We start from the raw sequence: 13,110 nt of genomic DNA, 5'->3' as shown, positions 1-13,110 counted from the left end.
TCATCAGAACGCCCAGCTAGTAAAAGTATTAAAAACGCCCCGATGTACGCACATAATACACGCCCACTTGGACTTTTACTTTTAAACACGCCCACTTGGACTTTTGCAAGCCTCATTTGCATAAATACAAAAATGGTCATAACTTGGCCAAAAATGCTCGTTTTTTAAAAATAAAAATGTTACTGTAATCTACATTGCAGCGCCTATCTGCTGCAATAGCAGATAGGGGCTACAAAATCTGGTGACAGAGCCTCTTTAAGCATTTTCTCTCATGTGGAAATTACAGAATATGTCAAATAATAGGGAGCCAGGACTTAAGAGACTTGGTAAAAACATTCGACTTTGTACTAGTATAAGGACAATGCGGTTTCTCTAATTCAAGCCTCTTTCCTAAATGAAACCTTATATAATTTTATAAATAATCATTACTTTATATTGTAATTACTTTCTCCAGTAAACTTTAAACTGGAGTGGGGAGAGCTCTCATATACGCTCCTAATTCGGACGTAAATAGTATTTGTATAAACATCACATACTGAAGTCAGAGCCTGACAATTATACAGAAATATGTGGTGCTACATAGGCGCTAATCACTTTTGCAGGAAGTTCCTTTTCCTGTGTCAATCACTGATTGACTGACATGAAGCGCTTCCTCCGTGTTTAAGAAGGGGTTCTTCAGCAGCTGCTGCTGTGTATTATGCAGTTCTGTGTTTCCCTGCTGCTGCAAAACAATATAAGGCTACATTCAGACGTAGAGGAAATGCCAAATGTTGCTGCGGATTGAAAACCGCAAGTAGAATTTTTTTTCCACTTTAAAATAAAAAGACTATGCTCACCTCCCCTAGAGACGCGTCCCTGCTCCCCCAGCTGGTCTAATTGCAGCTGGCCTCCTGCGATGATGTTTCCAAACACAGCGGGTCTCATCTGACGAAACGTCTTCACCGGAGAAACCAGCCAGGGGAGCAGGGACAGCAAGTATAGGTTTTTTTTCAGATGCTGATTTCCGCAGCGTTAAAGGTTTGTTTCCCGAGGACTTAAGAAATGGGGAGAAATACCATAAAACAATAAAAAAGAGAGTCATCACTCGCCTGAACCTGGTGTTCCACATCAGCCGGTCCAGTGCTCCCCGCCACCCTGCAGCCATGACAAACCCATATACCCACGTGATCGCTGAGGCCAGTGATTTGCTGCAGCGGTCTCGTTCCATATACCACTGAGGCCAGTGATGGTCTGCAGCAATCATGTGGGTATACAGGCACGTCATCACTGCAGCAAAGAGCGGAGTTGGAATCTTTTATATTACTTCTGGATAAATGTTAAGAGAATAAAGCTGCCCTCTGCTACTAATACAAGTGTATGAAGACATAATTGTATATAGGCGCATGTGTAAAGATATAGTAGGTCCGTACCATCTTCTCTAACAAGATTCTCCAAGAAGTTCTTGGATGCACAGAGTTTCTGAAGCCGACTCAGATGAAGGAACCCGGTAGGCAGACATATCAGCTTGTTACTAGAGACATCAACTTCAAGCAATCTAAAGACAACAGGGACACAGAGATAAGTCCCAAAGCCAATTACAAAATGTGTCATATCCAGCATGTAATGACATACAGACCCTGAGCAGATGATTTCATCTGAGCTTTGGACACTGGGTAGATCACATAACTGGTTGTCACTTAAATTCAGCTTTTGTAAGTTGAGAAGCCCCCAAGGAACAACTGATGGAAGGGAAGCCAAGCAATTAGAAGAGATATCCAGCTCTCTTATCTGGCAGGAAATATCTATAAACCAGTCAAAATCTACCCAAGGCAAGCGAAGGCTGGACCACTTCACACAGACGCTCTGCAGAGAGACCAGAGTATTGTTCCATTATTATCAGATAAATACCAGGTGAACAATAAAGAAAACCATCTGTTTATTACCTTCTTTACCTTTAGCACAGTTTTCCACATATTAAAAAATACGGTTAATGATTTTTCGTGTGACATTTTGCATAAACAATAAGGGTGTGTTCACATCAGCATCCATTTCCGTTGAGGGGTTCCATCTGAGGTTTCCATCGGGTTAACCCCTTAGCGGAAAGAAAAACGGAAACCTCAGCTTCCGTTTCCCTCACCATTGAACTCAGGGGTGACGGAAACCTAGCTAATGGTTTCCACCTATCACCGTTTTGACAGGGTTCCGTCGTTGCAGTTGACTGCGCTATTGGTTCCGTCAAGAACAACATATATAATCCCACTAAGCAGAGTACTATTTTCCTAGGAAACATCTTTTTTTTTTTTCTTTTAAACGGATGGACACATGATTACCAACCCTGTCTATTTACCCTATTACGGTCAGTGGGTGTCATAGATGGGGGACCCCCACTCCAGATTCTCATATGAGCCAAAATGGCAAGCGAGTCACAAACAGTGGCTGTCGCGGTCTCAGCGTGTCCATGTCTTACATGGTAAGCCATTAATTTCAATGATTGCATGTAATACTACAATTCCACTGCAACGGTCACTGCAGGGGAAATGCATGACCAAACGTGGCCTCCCTGGGCAATAACAGTTGATCGCCATGGGTTACATAAGGTGGACAGAACTGGTTAACCCTCCACATATTGGATCACCCCTTTCCCGTAATGTTCCGATTGATTATAATAGTTGTGGAGTAAGGCCTCTGTATCAAATATGGGAGCCTGAGGCCATGTTCACATGTGGTGTATTTGTTGCAAATTTTGAAAGCAGATTCTGCACCAAAAATCCACAGGAGTGATCAATACAATGCAAGTGAATGGGGTTTTAGAAAACCTCATTTACATGCTGCAGAAAAAAAATTTGTGCGGATTTTAGGACATGTGTATTCCATAAGAGGAACTTTCAATTTTTTTAATTTTAAATTAAACAGGAATTAGACTTTAAGGCATTGTCAGTCTTACATGAGAACATTTTCTTTTGTCCATTTAAAGGTTCTGTTCACAATAGGGATAGTGATGCAGTGTATAATGGACACCAGCTTCTTTATTTCTGTTTATAAATAATGTCCATTATTTTTGCCTAGTCTTGTTCATTTTAACTGTAACAGACACACATTGATACGACTCAAGGAATCTTTACACCATGCTGTGAAAATGCAAAAAGTCCCTGTTGTAAATGAACGGTTAACATTAAGGAAGTGAACTTCTGCACTGTCTGGGACTTTCCTTACTTTTAATGTAAATTTCATATTCGACAACCCCACTTTTATTTTATGCATTAGATCCCTGATCGGAGGTCCTAAATGGATTCTCTGGAACGGTCTATAAAATGTTTTTATTTTTTTTATTTTAACAGTGCTTAGATTTTGTAATACACAAAATGTTTAAAAATTTGAAGCTATAGGAGTTGCTGTGTTCATCTACATAAAGGGCATTGATGGATAAATGGAAGACAATACATAACTCACCCAAAACAACAGATAATGCAGATTTACTAAGATTGGCGCTCCATATGCCAGTCCTAATCTCAAGCCCGTAAGAGTAAAAGGGGTTTTACACAGGGCGATTATCAGGCAGACAAGCGTTCATAGAACGCTGGTTGCCAATAATTGCCCTGTGTAAAATGGGCAGCGATCAGCAAATGAACGAGCAAACGCTCCATCATCTACGGAACGGTTCGTTTTAAAAAAGTAAAAATTTTATCGTTGTTCGCAGCACATCTAACTGTGTAAACAGGGAGACGCGCTGCCAACATAACGTATGGGGATGAGCGATCGGAGTAAAGACCGCTCATCCCCATCCATAGCTCCGTTTGACAGGAGCAAACGAGCACCGATCAGCGATGTCTGGTTGATCGGTGCTCGCTGCACTGACCAATTATCAGCCAGTGTAATGGGGCCTTAAGATGCAACAGATTTATTAAAGGAGTTGTCCAGGCTGGCGGCGGTTTTTCGTACTGATGACCTATCCACAGGATAGGTCATCAGTATATGATCGGTGGGGGGACCCGGTACTGATCAGCTGTTCCGTCTGCCTTTGGCACCGTTTATGCAGCGGTGGGTACCAGAAGCAGATGGCTCCGACCACCATATAGTGGCCATGCTGCAACACTGCAGCTCTGCTCCTCTATAAGTGAACAGGAGCAGAGCTGCAGTACTGCAGTTATACAGTGTACAGAGCTTTCTGCTTCCGGCACTCACCACTGCGTAACTAAGGGTGCTGGAGGCAGACGGAACAGCTGATAGGTGCGGGGTCCGGGTGTTGGACCCCCACCGATCATATACTAATGACCTATCCTGTGGATAGGTCATCAGTATAAAAAACCGCCCCCTACCCGGACAACCTCTTTAAGGGGTGCACGCCTCTTAATAAATTTGTCACATCTTGTGCTGTCCGGGCACCACAGCATTAAACCTATTTAATCTACTTTTGTACAAATTACGACTTTTCTGTACCAGACAACTGGTGTAGATCATTTGATAAATTCCCCCCTATAAGTATTCGTGAAAAACGGGCAGTAGATTTATCAGACATGTTACAAAACACTTCTCCAGTTGTTAGGAAATTCTGTTGTTGCGAGTTTAACCTTGTAAATGGTAATTGAGCCAACAACACCTTGAGCAGGGAAATTCAAAGGCAAATTTCTTCCAAAAATTGTAAGCAAAAAAACCCCACACATCTACTGCAAGATTTAGAAAAAGTTTAGTGATCTGGGCAGCACAGTGGCTCAGATAGATGGTTAGAATTGTTGCTGTATTTGAATCCAGTATTGAATATGGTGTTTTTATGTTCTCCCAGTTTTAGCGTGGGTTTCCACCCACACTCTAAAAACATACTGATTCTGTAGGCCTTTGTTTCCTATGAAATTGGCCCTAGTATTTAATTGAAATAGGGATTATTATATTGTGAGCCCCATTGGAAACAGGAGCTGATGTAAGTGATGACATCTCTATACGTTGTAGTTACATAAGCAACAGGAAATAAATTTAACTGCTTTACAAAGGGATCCATCAATTGTCAGATACATATATCAGGTACAGGGCGAAACAAGCTAAATGTGTCAAAGTCAACGGATTTGAATTTGCATTAATAATCTATGTATCTATGGTAAACATTGGTCAGATGATCAGATTTGTGACGCTCTTTAAATATATATCTTTCAAACACTCGCTGCAAAAACAGGATGTACCTGAGCGTGAAAAAGCTAGAGACAACTATTCATGTCATGTGCCCTAAGCCATTATAGAAGAAGAAAACAATTTTATCCGCCGCACCCACATTCAAAGCAAATGTAATTTAATATTTTATTACAATGGTGAGGAAGACTAACTCTTAATGCCTCTAATAATACTTACGGATGCAGCCTGGTCCTTGGGTACAGAGGAGTCAGTAAGGCTTCTCTTCCTCAAAAGTTTTTTGGTCAGCTCTGGGTTGTCCATCAATATGTACGAACAGAAACCAGCTCCATTCTGAAGTAAGAACTCGGCAATGTCTTCATGTCCTGGAACAACCACCAAAATAACAAAGCTATAACTATAAGCAGCGATCCTTCCTTTTCACAGATGTGCACAATCGAAAAGGGAACAATAGCAGCTTCATTTCTTCCCATAAAACAAACCTGCAGGGAGGTGGCTGTACTACGCTCCTGACAATCTGCTCTCTATTTCATTCTCTCTCCATAGATAATACAGGTAGAAAGTGCAGACAGATCGGTCTAGTTATCTCTTATAACAGAGCATATACACTAAGTCAAGAGACCACTATGATGTTGTCCACTGCAACAGTCTGTCCATAAATATAAAAAAAAAACTCTACAATAAGCACAGAACGATAATGTGTGGGGATAGAATTGAGGCAATAACTGTAGAGAAATGTTTTTGGATACCATCAATAGATTATACGAATAACTTAGAGTTGAGCCAGATGGTATGTTTCTGAGAATTGAGAATCAAGTGGGAGGGATGTGTTGTTTTTTTAACATTTTATCCTTCTTTGGTTTTGGGGGGAGGGGAATTCTGAGTTGGATTGGTGTGAAAAGATGATACATAAATATCTGAGCTTGTAATTGCTTAAAACAAAAATAATCAGGTGGAAAAACGTATATACATCTGCACCCATAGCACTTCCGCGCACAAAGAAACCCACTGGGTAACTGATTCACTCAATTGAATCTGATCTTATGCATATTACTTATAGAAGGAGATTTGTCACTACTTTATTAATAGCCATTAGATATGGCTATTTGCAGTGATCCCTCTTCCCTCTAGCCACTCACACTGCGTGAAGCAGCTTCATACTGATAGGACAGAATCAGAGGCTGTGAGGTAGCTCCACCCCAGAAGAATCGCTGGTGTTGAAGCAGACTTGTCTAGTATAGCCTCATTTTCATATTTAGAATAAAAAAAAGCTCATAACTCTTAAAATAATAAAACTTTTTCAGACCCAATTTTCACTAGCATGTTCAGTGTGACCACGCCTATTAGATTAGCTAGGAGATTGGGCATTACTAAACTAGTGACACATCTCTTTAACTGGTTGCCGACACAGGACGAGAATGCTCGTCCCGAGTAGCGGGTACTTTGCGCATTAGGACGAGCATTCTCGTCCTGTGTGACAGCCAGTGTCCGCGCGCAATCAGGAGCACGACAACAGCTGTAATAAATAGCCGAAGCCCCGCTTGAAGGTCGGAGAGAAGAGAAACCTCTTCTCTCCACCGTTAACCCCTTGAATGCCACGATCAAAGTTGACCGCGGCGTTCAGAGGAGGGGGTACTGCCCTTTGATCGCGTCACAGAAAATCCCTGTGATGCGATCAAAGCCCATAACTTGTATGGCCAGACAGCCCAGAGTCCTTTGAGGGACCCCAGGGCTGTCTGAACATATTTCCTGTTAGGGCATACTGAGGTATGCCCTAAAAACTGCCAGTGTAAAATCAGTTCACAGTATAATGTACTGGCATATAGATCTATGCCAGTACATTACAGTTAACAAAAAAAATATGAAATGAAAAAAAAAAAAAAAAAAGGAAAAAATAATGTTAAATAAAAACAATTTAAAAAAAAAGTAAAAAAAATTAATACAAAATGTTTACAAGTCCCAAAACATGAAATAATAGACATATTTGGTATCACCACGACCGTAACAGCCTGAACAACAAATGTGTAACATTATTTATGATGATCAGTGGATAGTGTAAAAAAAAAAAAATATTAAGACTGTAGCAGAACTGCTTTTTTTCTGGATTTTCGCCAAAAATAAAAATGTAAACGATAATGTATTTGTACCTACATAAAGTACAACTCGTCCCGCAAAAAACAAAGTCTCATACAACTACGTCACACAAAAAATAAAAAAAGTTATGAACGTCGGGATGCAAAGAGGGAAATATAAAATATAAAAAAATTGTTCTGTCTTCAAGGCCAAAATTGGCAGTGTCCTTAAGGGGTTAAAGCTTATTTGCGGATATCTGCTAGTTCAGTAGTGAAACAAATACCCTTCCTCTTATTGTATCACACCCAATCCTTGTAGATTGTACCTGGTTATAGTTGTATGCCACTGTATCCAGTAACTTATTGTACAGCACTGGGAAAAAGTTGGACTATATTAATAGTATATAGCATTTCCTTATCATAATCAGAAAAGAGGCAGATAAAGTTCAATGGATTTGGCAGTTTCAGCAAATATAGCTTATTCATCATAAAACGTTATGCAATTTTCTAATATAGTTTGTTCATCGATTACTTTGGTTTTCCAAACGTCTGATTGAAGTTACACTATATTCACACAACAGTGAAAGACAGGCATGTGACGGCCGTTTTCAGAATAATGAAGTTAGATGGGTATTCACACGGCCGCTTTTTTTTAACCGACTGCGAATACTTGCCGTAGAGAACATGTTCTATTTTTGCCCGTTTTCACTGCCTGACGACCCCCATAGAACTCAGTGGAGCAGTTTTTATCAGACTATTTGAGAAAGCAATCCATGTGACTGCAATTAAAAACTGATCGATTGCTAAAAATGGCTGAAACTCCCCTTCTGAGTCCCCTCACAAGAGGACACACTTGCATCCGCATCATTAGGACACAGATACATTTGAGAGCGCAGACGAGGCAAGGGAACCATTGGTTCCCTTCCCCACCATTCAACACTTCTTTTGTTGGGTTGCAGACATCATCGCGCCACCTGCGTCGTTCCGCTAGAGCAGGCCTGGTCAGAAGAGATCAGTGCTGCATTCCTGGAAGAGAGCACAGCGCAGCAACGGGGACACGTGAGTGTGGCATTATGTACAGGAGGCAATTTGGCGATATCTACTGGTGGGTACAGCAATATCTAAAGGGGGTAGTGTGGCACTATCCACAGTAGACAAGGTGGCGCTATCCACATGGGCACTGTGCATGGCACTATATATTAGCACTGTAGCACTGCCTAAATAGGGCAGTGTGTGGCACTATCCACATGGGCACTATCTACAGTGGGCACTGTGGCGCTATCAACATGGGCACTGTGGTGTTTTCAGGGGGTTTGGACAAAAAAACTCTGACAAATGAAATTCATCAGTTTTCTTAACGGAAATGAAAAACGGATGACAAAACAGCCATTAAAATGGTCAGGGCCGGGAAATAGATGAAAAATTTGAGATACATTGATGCAAAACGTCCATTAAAAACAGCCAGTTTGACCTTTTTTTACACTGTCGTGGACATGTGATGATAACCCAGTTGCACGGCTTGTCACAAGACACAGATGCACGTTTTGTTACAGTACAGCCATCAGTCTGTCCAACACATGACCGAAACAGTTTATCAGCCTTTAGATGTAAACAATGACAATTTCCATTCAGTGACTACAAGCAGGGCCGTGTTTTCCACTAGGAACTGGGGGTCCGACAGTGCCTAGGCCGGTCACTTTCTCACATTGTGAATCAGTAAGGAAAATGAAGGGGAAGCAGCGCTAGTACAAGTGCTGCACCCCCTTCAAAACAGCTGATTGGCGAGGGTCCCGGTAGTCGGACCCCGACCGATCAGCTCCAGCAGAAAAGGAAAATTAAGGGGAAGCAGCGCTAGTACGAGCGCTGCACCCCCTTCAAAACAGCTGATTGTCGGGGATCCCGGGAGTCAGACCCCGACCCATAAGCTATTGATGGCCTATCCTGAGGATAGGTAATCAATGTTTGGAAACTGGACAACCCCTTTTAAGCCTACCATGTGTTAGGCTTAGATACAGGGCCCCAGCAGAAAGTAATCTTATACAGCTTTGAGGGAAATACAGTGCAGAGAACTGCCTGGTTTCCCGGCACCAGCAGGGGGTTGACTAGGTTTTAAACAGGCTGACAACCCACCTGCAGCTAAAAGATAGAAAATAAATAAAATTATAAATTATATAAATTATATTAGATTAAAAAAAATAGCAGCAGGCTTGAGTATATCTACGGACACTAGGCAAATACTGATTAAGCCAGTGTCTGTGGGAAGGGAATGGCTTGCCTGGGCGGAGCTAGGACTTTCCCTACCTAGTGTCAGCCTCCTAGTGGCACGGGCCCATACCCATGGTGCTGTATCCCCCCAATGATATAAACAAGAAATAACCATATAATGACTCTCTGTGAGATGTTACAGCAGATGGAGAAGTATGGACTTTACATTACCTGCCATACAGGTGGCATAAAGTGGCAGCTTGCGGAGAACCGGGAACTCGTTATTTCTTGTTGCATAACAATCCGGGTCAGCGTGATATGTGAGGATCAGAAGTTTTACCAGGCTAAGATGACCCTGTTCACAGCAGGTGACAAGAATCCAGTTCAAGAGAGGGTTAAAACTGGATGCATCTGCAAAGTAAGAAAATTAATATCAAGATCATCATTTACAGAATGCTAACCTTTAAAAAGGCTATGCACACCTTTATAAAAGGAAATATTTTTTTTACTAAAATCTATTTTTATGTGATTTTAAACAAAATTTTAAATAGACTTTTATTGAAAAAAAAAATTATATCTTCTATGTATCCTGAATACTTAAAAGCTTTATCGTTCCGTCAAAGCGGATTCCGTCAGTTCAGCTGAATTGATGGCTCAGTTGATAGCTGGTCCTGCGTGTCCCTACAAGACAGGATCCAGCTAATAAACGATCACATCTAAGTTATTAAGTTAGATGTGAATGTTATTGGCTGGATTAAAAATGTAATTTGGATTTTGTGCCTACAGCTCCTATGCAGACATGTGTCTCCATGAAAACGGACAACAAACGAACTCTGTGTAGCCTGATCCTGCAGTGATACTCCCTTCTGTGCCCTACTTTTCTTTAAAGGCCTTTGATCGGGCAAACGAGCGTTCATATGAATGCTCATTCCAGTTTATTGTCCTGTATAAGCAGCGCAACGATCAGCCCATGAAAGAGCAAATACTCGTTCATCAGCTGATCATATCATTTATGGTGCAGAAAATATTATCGTTGTTGGCAGCACATCTTATGTAAACAGGGAGATGTGCTACCAACATGATGGAAATGTATGGGGATTAACGATCATAGTACTGCTTGAACTTCCCCATACATTACTTATCATTGCTCCTTGTGAAAGGAGCAAACGAGCGCCGATAGGTTGTTACATCCAAAATTGGCCTGTGTAAAAAGGACCCTAAGTTACATTTGGTGTGTTAGCAAGAAGTATGGAACAGATGGAAGAGCATATCACTGAAGCATCACACTACACAGGATTTATTTTTATTTATTTTTATCGGTTTATGGAGATGCCTAGGTCTGCATAGGAGCTGTAGACACAAAATGGAAGGACATTTTTAATTGACTATTTACAAAGTTGCTTAATTTTTCATTTCAGATGAATTAGGACAATGAAAAAACTGAAAGCCATGGGAATGCCTAATGTCTTATGTGAAACCACACAACAGAAAGATATTTACCACAAGCTGTCCTTCACACAGGAAATGGTGAAGACATCTGATGATCTTTTTCAGATTGAACCAATCCAAAAATGATTCAGTACCTGTGTTCTTGCAGAATATCCAATATTGCATTCATACTATGACAATGTCAATGCAATGAATATTTAGCAACTAAATAGGGCTGAGATCACATGTGCTGGTAACAGGGCCAGTACACAAATTAGATTATATTTCTTAAGTAAGGAATATATCAGGCACCCGCTTACTCTATACATTGCTCCAGTACAGCAGAATGTTCACCATTAATTAGCTATGCAGATTTGGAATACATAAATGTACAGTATGACATTCTAAGAAGCCAGGAATAGTAACAGCGCTGTGGTATTTCAAGCTCTCACTTCCTGAACATCTGCGCTTTAAACAACTTTTTTTTCTTCATTTATATCCCCAAATAATACAACAATCTATAAATTGCAAAAGCAAAACACATTCCTGTTGCATTCTGTAGTAATTTAAAAATCAGTACATAAATTCAAATAAATAATAAAAATAATAATATGGTCCTTAAAAAAATATTTTATTTGCACCTGGCAAGGAATCAAGCAACAAAGTTACAGTCTCTCCGTGACCAAAATGAGCCGCCATAACAACTGGATTGTCGTCGCTGGGGTCAGTTGGTAAAACCACTTTGGCTTCATGAAGCAGATACCGAACCGAAGGCACATCCCCATAAGCAGCTGTGATTCGCAGGAGGTGGAGCTGTGCAAAAAGACAAAATAAATATTTTCACTTTAACCGACTTTGCAATATATTTTATTAGGTGCTGAAGCCCAGTTATGATTTCTTAGAACTACTGGGGCTCATTACCCCTCACAAGAAGCATAATTTTGGTGGCTAAGGGACTGATCTGTATTCAATTTCCTACCATTTTGTGTCTACAGATCCTATGCAGAACTATGTGTCTCCATAGTAACAGACTACAAACACGGTGCAGTCTGATCCTGCAGTCATTCTCCTTTCCGTGTGTCCCCTTCTTCTTGGTGGCATAACAAATGTAAGGATGGGCTTATTCAGATGAGCGTTGTTAAACTCGTCCGAGTTCTGTCAGTTAAAAACGGACGGGTTTGCAGCAATTTTTTCTGCAATTGCCTTCAGTTTGTCGTTTTTTTCCTGCCCTGATGGCATTAGAGTGCAGTGCTATCCATTTTTCAAGTCAGTGAAAAGAGACGAAGAATGTCCTTGATCGTTCCAAGCCACTGAAAACCCCATATTCCATTACTTATGGCATTGAGAATTGTGAGATTTTTCTCATTTGTATTTTTGTCTTCTGCCCAGGTCTTATATTCAGGACCACACTGTTCTTGCTCTACTTGCTGGTTTCACTTGTCAAGCGTCTCCAGGCATCCATCCATGAAAAATGGAAAGCATGGCATCCGTGTGACAAAGATAGAGCACAATAAGACCTTATTCACACGACAGGGTTTCCCGGCCGTGCGACGGCCGTTCATAAAGCGGCCGTCACACGGCCACAGTAGGAACAATAGATCCCTAATGGGGCTATTCACACGACCGATTTTTTGATGGGCCGGGAAACCCGGCAGTCAAAAAATGGGACATGCCCTATTTTCGGCCGTTCTCCCGGCCCCCATAGAAGTCTATGGGGCCGGGTAATACACGGCCATCACTGGAATGTGTCCCAAGTGACGGCCGTGTCTTCCGTCGCTCGCTCTCTCTCCTTCTCCTCCTCACAGTGCGAAGTGCATGTGAGGAGGAGGGTATTTTTTTTTGCTCGCTTTAGGAGCGGAATCCCCGGCCACAGCTTCGGCAACGCTGTGGCCGGGGATTGGGGATTCCGCTTCAGAAGTGCCTGACTTCACTGCGTCCATATATGGACACAGTGAAGTCAGGGACTTCTCCTGGAGCGGAAACACCGGCCACAGGTTCGGGGATTCCGCTTCAGAAGTGCCTGATGTCACTGTGTCAGGGATTTCTCCTGGAGTGGAAACACCGGCCACAGGGTCGGGGATTCTGCTTCAGAAGTGCCTGACGTCACTGTGTCCAGTGACGTCAGGCACTTCTGAAGCAGAATCCCCGACCCTGTGGCCGGTGTTTCTGCTCCAGGAGAAGTCCCTGACTTCACTGTGTCCATATATAGACACAGTGACGTCAAGCACTTCTGAAGCGGAATCCCCGGCCACAGCGTTGCCGAAGCTATGGCCAGCGGATTGGAAATTCCGCTCTTACAGGGACCAAA

The 13,110-nt window shown here is 41.8% G+C and overlaps 1 protein-coding gene across 4 annotated transcripts in view; it reads right to left on the bottom strand.

Moving 5' to 3' along the window:
- LRRK1 (leucine rich repeat kinase 1) overlaps window positions 1–13,110 on the bottom strand; it is a 126,981-nt gene that overhangs the window by 60,081 nt on the left and 53,790 nt on the right. For all 4 annotated transcript variants that reach the window (XM_075858257.1, XM_075858259.1, XM_075858258.1 and 1 more), the window contains 5 exons: window positions 11,444–11,615; window positions 9,606–9,785; window positions 5,317–5,462; window positions 1,616–1,842; window positions 1,410–1,534 (listed from right to left, as the gene is read on the bottom strand). In XM_075858257.1, coding sequence (XP_075714372.1) covers window positions 1,410–1,534; window positions 1,616–1,842; window positions 5,317–5,462; window positions 9,606–9,785; window positions 11,444–11,615 — 850 coding nt within the window. The remainder of the gene's footprint in view (window positions 1–1,409; window positions 1,535–1,615; window positions 1,843–5,316; window positions 5,463–9,605; window positions 9,786–11,443; window positions 11,616–13,110) is intronic.

Source organism: Rhinoderma darwinii, chromosome 3 (genome assembly GCF_050947455.1).
Source record: "Rhinoderma darwinii isolate aRhiDar2 chromosome 3, aRhiDar2.hap1, whole genome shotgun sequence".
NCBI classification, from domain to species: Eukaryota; Metazoa; Chordata; class Amphibia; order Anura; family Rhinodermatidae; genus Rhinoderma; species Rhinoderma darwinii.
Note: the sequence above shows the minus strand (reverse complement) of the source record. Positions and strands in the feature narration are given on the sequence as shown.